The following is a 7,298-nucleotide window of genomic DNA, read 5'->3' as shown; positions in this document are numbered from 1 at the left end:
GGTTCAATATATATTTAAACAATTGAATCCTTAACTTTGAAATCAGTATGATCAACTTTTTGCCTTTTACAAAGAAAAACTGAATTCAAAATACAACAAATTTCATAAATCACACTTGAAATATTGTTAAAATTGCAATTATTATTGATTTACCTCTGAAATTTTTTTATAAAATAGACAAATATATATTTACAAGAAAGATGTACGCAAAACCTTAATAGGTCAATATAACCCTTCTTATTAAATTATATATTACTGTGTTTCTGTAGTGACAAATTTGGGGAGAGGACAAATATGCAAAAAAAATTCTGAAAATGCAATATGAAAATTAACTGCACGAATACTAGCAATGTTTACCTTGGATATTAAGCAATTTGCATACATACAAAAATTGTGGGAAAATACTTTTTGTTTCAAAATTTGTGGAAAAATACTCTGACTTTGAACCAATTCTGTAGAATGGCCCATATATTTAATACATAATGTAACATCATAACTTGCTTTTCAGTATGTGAGTCAAATATTAATTAACTAACTGCACTGATAGATCCATTTTGTGGAGGATTTAGGCTGATTCAAACCAGTAACAATAACGCCTATTCTTAACTGGACTCCACTATTCACTAAAAGAAATGGCTCAGAAGAGTAATTTGTTTATAATTTGTGTAGTGCATTACATATTATGCAATGCAACAAGTGCAACAAGTCTTGTTGTTGCATCACATCTAATAAAGAATGCAAACTCAAATTCATATTTCAAATTGGAAGAGGAAACACTGACACAGAACTACCAATTAAATGTTACCAATACACTATTACAGAAGAAACAGATTTAGCAAGAATTAATTGTTGAACAATTGAAATGTGTTGGGACAGAATGTTTAGCATTAGCAGATGGAGAGAGACCCAACCGCCTTGTTGTGCTCTGGCACGTCTGAGAGGAGAGAGCCAAACAAATACGCAAAGGGCCTCATGAACAACAATTAGGCTTAAAAAATAAATAGAAAAAAATCCCACATGCATATCTCATTAGAATTTGAGATAGCTTGAGCACTTTTATGGATGGCATTTTTTATGATCCTTCAGGCTAACCGTCTGTTTAACACCATAAAACAAAAATCAGATTTAACTTTAAAATGCTTACATTTATATACATTGTTTTCTTTTCAGAGCTGAAACTGTCAAACTGAGCAAATATTTACAATTAGCCTCTCACTATGCACTTGGTTTCTTGCAATGAAAGGAAAAAATGCACTAAATAAAAATAGTGGTGATAACGTTTACACAGCAGGACTCAGCGCAATGTGGCTCTTCATTATCCAACACAGAGGAGCATTTGTTGCAGCGTCAATTATCAGGTACACGGTTCCTTAGCACTGAATACCACGGATTTTAATTAGCAAAGCACAGAAAGACGCAGATCTGTGCAAACTGCTGGAGCGACTGCCATGTGGAGAGCCGTGAGAGTACAACAAACTCAATTACGCCGAAATACAGCGCATGCATTGAAATGAGTTTGGGAGAACACATGAAAAGCCTTGCAGGACTTCATGCATGGAAAGAACATGAGCATGAAATGACATCCAGGGCAAAAAGATAATTAGCAAATAATAAATCAAAGTGTTTTCAATCATCAAGTGACTTGAAAAATGGTAAATCCTGAAGTTCCTGTTTTGCTTGGAAAAGCAATATGATTATACATTTACAATATGATTATGTATTCACAATATGATTATGTATTTGCGTAACTGCCGTTTAACGATAATTCTGACCATCTGGATGCATTATTCACACTGACAGCAATTTTTCTCTTGGAGAAAGGCAGGTCACTGTACTGTTGATTGCTAGTAGGCGTCTGAATGGCCTAATGTTACTGGTGGGCTGTGCAACTGGCCATAGCTTCTGAAAATATAATGTCATTGATGTCATTTCATTTTGACAAGCCATCGGTTTCTCGAGGGGAAAGCGCTTGTATATAAACCTGCAGCAGTGAATAATGCATGATATCATCAACAAGATGAACGATTATCAATGCATGAATCAAACTGGCTCAGAATGCCGACAATTTCTGACACACTTTTCCATGCATCATTTATTATATCACTCTATGTGGCCAGAAACAAATTATATAGACAAGTGAAATCGCTCGCGACTTCTGAGTGTTTCCTACCCTAAACTACTATTGACACTCTTCAAAACTACTCATCTTCAAGGCAAATAATTAAATGGCTCTGATAAACATTTATCTGATCTCTACAGGAAAGATAAGGACAAACCAAGGTGATTCACACAAAGTATTATAGCAAACACTTCACAGAACAAATCCAGAAACATAGCAACATCTGATTAAAATTAAATGCATGCATTGTTTTGACAAAGCAACAGGTTTGTCAGACCACTCTATCATCTAGCCACCTTAGAAAGAATCATACTTCATTTACTTTGTCTTGTACTTTTCTCTTCACATTGAAAAGTACTCTAAGAGCCTCTATTTTATTCTAATCTATTAGAATTTCAATCTATTGGACAAGGACTTGTGCTGTTTTAATCGCAGATGCTGAACTCATTCTGAAGCTGAACAATCACAACTACAGTGGTACTTTAGTCTTTATCAGATTTATACAGTACTGGATTGCCATTTACTTATTGCCTACTGTCAGATCTTTGGATTAAGTATTTTTCGGTGTATTAAATCCTCTTAGAAACTCTCATGGGACAGTCACTGAAGCACAGATATCTGCCCACAAGCTATTTCTCTCACTTGAGTCTTTTATTTAAGAAAAAAAAAAGCCATTTCTTGCTTCATTTTACGTAAGTAACCTCTGTCACAAATGCATTTTACACTTCTTCAGTGCCGCCCTCCCATTTCTTCATTTCGGTTCTTATGCCTTTACGAAAGCCTAGAGACTATCCATTATGTGCAATTTAAATGGCCACTCCCTACCCACCAAAAGAGCTATGTGTGAGAAAGTTCATGGCTGTCTCAGAGCAATAAGAGGCTTTTTCCATCACACTTGAGGTTGGGGTGAGTAGGTTTACTCTGACAAATGCCGGACGCCTTTCATAGTAAACAGGCATAAGGGAAGGAAAATAAAACTGACTCTATAAATATATTAGTATCTTTTCCACACACCCATGCGCAATATAATCACACGCACCCTTGACTGATGCATGCATCTCTTTTTGAATATGACAGCAAGGCTCTGCTCTTTTATTGAGTATAAAGATCAGATGACAGTAGTTTCTGTTCTTCTCTTTCTGACAAAGAGGTATTCATGCAACCAAAAAAAAGGACACCTATCAAGGACACAGATTTCACAATAAATCATGCAAGTGATATGCTTAGTAACGTTCTTTGTTATAATCATTTCAAGAATGTCCCTGGACACAGAAGCACATACATTGTGGGTCAAAATTATCGCCAAAAAAATCATTAGGTAAAGTAAAGATCATGTTCAATGAAGATATTTAGTACATTTCCTACTGCAAATATATCAAAACTTATTTTTTTATTAATAATATGCATTGCTAAGAACTTCATATGGACAACTTTAAAAGCAATTTTCTCAGTACTTGGATTCCAGATTTTCCAAATGCTTCTATCTCAACCAAATAAAGTCCTATCCTAAGCTTATTTATTCAGCTTTCAGAGTATGTATAAATCATAATTTAGGAAAATTGACACTTATAACTGGTTTTGTGGTCCAGGGTCACATATAACACTCACTATAAAGTTGTATACTTTGTTAACATTAGTTAACATGAAGTAATCTTAACATATTTAATTGACATATGCAACATTAGCACATTCTGTGAACTAACTATGGCAATAATAAATAACCATTGTAAGTTTGACAGCTAATCCAATAACTAATATTGAACCGTACTATCGTGTCTCCCAGTACTGAGCAATAAACAAAGCTTTTATTTTCAGTCTGTTTTCTTACAACACAACAGCAACTTGTTTTGATCAATTTGAACTATCATTGATCTTGCCAGCACCTTTACAGCTACTAAAATATGAGTCATGTTTTGTATTGTTGAAACTGACAGCATGCCTGGCAGTCTGTATTCTGAGCTCTAACGTGGAATAATTCCTTACAAGTCAAGTAACAAATGACACTAGTCAGCAAGCTTCAAACCAAAATATTTTTACATGGCAATTCACTCCAGTGGACATGTGGATTGGGTTTCCACTTCCCACTGTAATGGCTTGATGCATTACACGCGCATTGGCAAGATGTTTGCAAGAACAGTAAGCACACGCAGGAACACAGGCGAGCAAATATAGTTAATTGCAATGTCATTATAATCTCATTATAACGGGTGCATAACAGTTGTTTTAATCACCGGAGCTGTCAGTGACTGCACTCTAATGTCGTCTGGACGACGATGGCTGTGTCTCAATCTCAGTCAGCTGCCTACCTAACGTTGATGTTAAACAGGGGCATTCCGTTGCGAGTAACCTCGCGTTTGTGCTTCTCAAAAAACGCTATAGGCGCTAGTGCTGTCTTCGTAGGCAGCTCACTAGGTATTTAAACACGGACGATATCACGGAGAAACATCGCTAAGATGTGTATTTAAAGTAAAGCGCGATATCATTTCAGTCATTAAAGTACACCCTGAGGAAACCTCTATGCGCTCTGTACGTAATGCTAATTCTTATCGAAGTTTTCATTCATTTTTTTCTATCCGTAACGTCCGTTCTTAACGGGCGGCTCCCTACTCTCTACTATAGATCTCATAAACGAGACTGACCACATTTTAGGCATCTAATCTATTAAATAAAGTTAAACTGAAGACAGCGTACCTGTGTACTGCACGAGGAACATCGTCCTGAGGATTGTGTTCAAAAAGACGCCAGTTAAAGTCCTGTAGGGCTCTGGTAGTGGACGTTATTCCGCGCTAGGAGCTTTGCTGCTGGTGTCTGTGGGTCCGCTGCGCTTATAACTGCTTTAAAGTGAGCAGACCACAGCGAGAGAGTGAGAGAGAGAGGGAGAGAGCGAGCTAGAGAGAGGAGGATCCACAATCACGCTCAACATAACGACTACACTGTCCACGACGCGACTAAACTAGTAGGTTTTCTTTATAATTAACCCTAGAAGCGAACGACGTCCCTGACTCGCTCGATTGACAGTTATTGACGGTTGACTCGTTTGAAAGCAGTCGACCGTTAGTCATATTGATTGCTGTGTGAGAGAAACCCATTCACAAAATACGCTGTCAGTGATTGAAATAAGCTGAAATGTATCAAGTTGTGCTAAGATAACTTCTTGTTAGGACTTTATTATATTATTATTATTATTATTTATATTATTATTAATAAATGGAAGAAATAACTTCGTATTAACCTATTAAAATACACTCCCAAATACACAGTAAGATTTTTTATGTTTTTTTTTTTAAGAAAAGCCTGCATTTATTTGATCCAAAGTACAGGAGACGCACTAAAATTCTGAAATATTTTTACTATTAACAATATCTGTTTTCTATTTGAATACATTTTAAAATGTAATTTATTCCTGTGATCAAAGCTGAATTTTCAGTATCATTATTCGTTTTCAGTGTCACGTGATCCTTCAGAAATCGTTCTAATATGCTGATTTGCCGCGCAAGAATTTTTTTATTATGATTATCAATATTTAAATCAGTTGAGTGCATTTTTTCATGATTCTTCGATGAATAGAAAGATCCAAAGATCATTTATCTGAAATAAAAAGCTTTTGTAACATCATACACTTTATCATTTGAAAGCTTGGAGTCAGTATAATTTTATTGAGTTTGGAAAATAAATTATAGAAATTAATATTTTTTAGCAAGGATGCTTTAAATGGATCAAAAGTGACGATAAAGTCATTTATAATGTTACAAAAGATTTCTATTTCAGATAAATGTTTTTCTTTTGAACTTTCTATTCAGCAAAGAAACCTGAAAAATTTAGCCGTTTTCAGCAATAATGATAAATGTTAACAGCGAATCAAAATATTAGAATGATTTCTGAAGGATCATGTGACAATGAAGACTGGAGTAATGATGCTAATAAATTACATTTCAAAATATATTTAAATAGGAAAATGTACAAATATTTCAAAATTGTACTGTTTTCACTATATTTTGGATCAAATAAATGCAGGCGTGGTGAGCAGAAGAGACTCCTTTTAAAAACATTAGAAATCTTACTGTCTAAAAACTTTTGACTGGTAGTGTACCTGCATTAAGTATATTATTTTTCCGGAAAACTAGTTGCTGTGGTAATCTTTAGTAAAATAGCTTATGCAATAACACATGTCTGGGTATAAAGGGATCCTCCCATGTGTTTATTTCTCACTGTAAAGTGCGCCTACATTGGTTGTGTGAGGATGTGTACCAGTAGAGGGAGCAGAGCGACAGTTAAACTTAAGGCTAATTGCCATTTAAACTACAACAGGCTCTACACTAAAACTCCAAGGCCTCTTAAATAATGCACAAGTATGGGCCATTCATCGCAGTGGATAAGAACACTGCTAAAGTAATCTGCTGTTCTGCAAGAACACATATTCAACATTCAAAGGAAGCACGTTTATATAAAAATGTAAAGAGATACCATGACAGAATTGGACTTTTTGGGTGAACTCTTGTCTTCAGATGTGACCAGAGTTTTTATTTTATATTTTGGGAAAAACATTACAATGATATTCAGCCAGAAAGCAATGCTGGCGGCCAGAACGTACAAACTGAATAACACCTGAGCTGCTGTTCTAACATGTGATTTCCAATTTTCTCAACAATTTGAGTGCAACAAGGTGTTATGAGCGGCACATATGACTGTCAGCATGCTAGAGATCCAGGAAAGATTAACCCTTGGAGCTTCCTTACAAACATTTTTGTCCTTTTCATTTTTGTTTTTGATACTTTTGGCCATGTTAATGCAAACAGCATACATTTTGCCAGATGTTTGTATTTTTATTATTATTTTATTACTAGGTAAACAAAATAGTTACAAGTCAGACACCCATTAGAATGCAATATTAAATCTCAGTACCATTTAAGCACTAAATCATGTAATCTATGTTAACAGGCTTTCATTATGTTGGGAAGGCTTCAAATGTATTTATTTATTTATTTGGATATTGCCACTGGCACTATGGATCAAGTACTTGCTTTTTTCCAAAAACCTCTTAAAAGTGATTTGAGTATTCTACTAAACATAAGAACTACTTACATGTCTAAAGCTACAATAAAACAATATAGCTGCAAGCAGCGATTATCGTGGTTCAAACACTTTAAGGCATTTAAGCACACATGAAAAAAGTAATTAT

The 7,298-nt window shown here is 35.0% G+C and overlaps 1 protein-coding gene across 2 annotated transcripts in view; it reads right to left on the bottom strand.

The window, feature by feature from the left end:
• The window catches only part of enox2 (ecto-NOX disulfide-thiol exchanger 2), a 318,313-nt gene that overhangs the window by 213,699 nt on the left and 97,316 nt on the right, over positions 1 to 7,298 (bottom strand). Inside the window, exon 1 of one of the 2 annotated variants that reach the window (XM_073820294.1) lies at positions 4,811 to 4,932. The exons of the other annotated variant lie outside the window; for it this stretch is intronic. Coding sequence (XP_073676395.1) covers positions 4,811 to 4,832 — 22 coding nt within the window. The 5' untranslated portion in view covers positions 4,833 to 4,932. Of the gene's footprint in view, positions 1 to 4,810; positions 4,933 to 7,298 lie in introns of those variants that run through there. 2 annotated transcript variants of the gene reach the window in all.

The sequence above is a fragment of the Garra rufa genome, chromosome 16 (assembly GCF_049309525.1).
Source record: "Garra rufa chromosome 16, GarRuf1.0, whole genome shotgun sequence".
In the NCBI taxonomy this organism is placed as follows: domain Eukaryota; kingdom Metazoa; phylum Chordata; class Actinopteri; order Cypriniformes; family Cyprinidae; genus Garra; species Garra rufa.
Note: the sequence above shows the minus strand (reverse complement) of the source record. Positions and strands in the feature narration are given on the sequence as shown.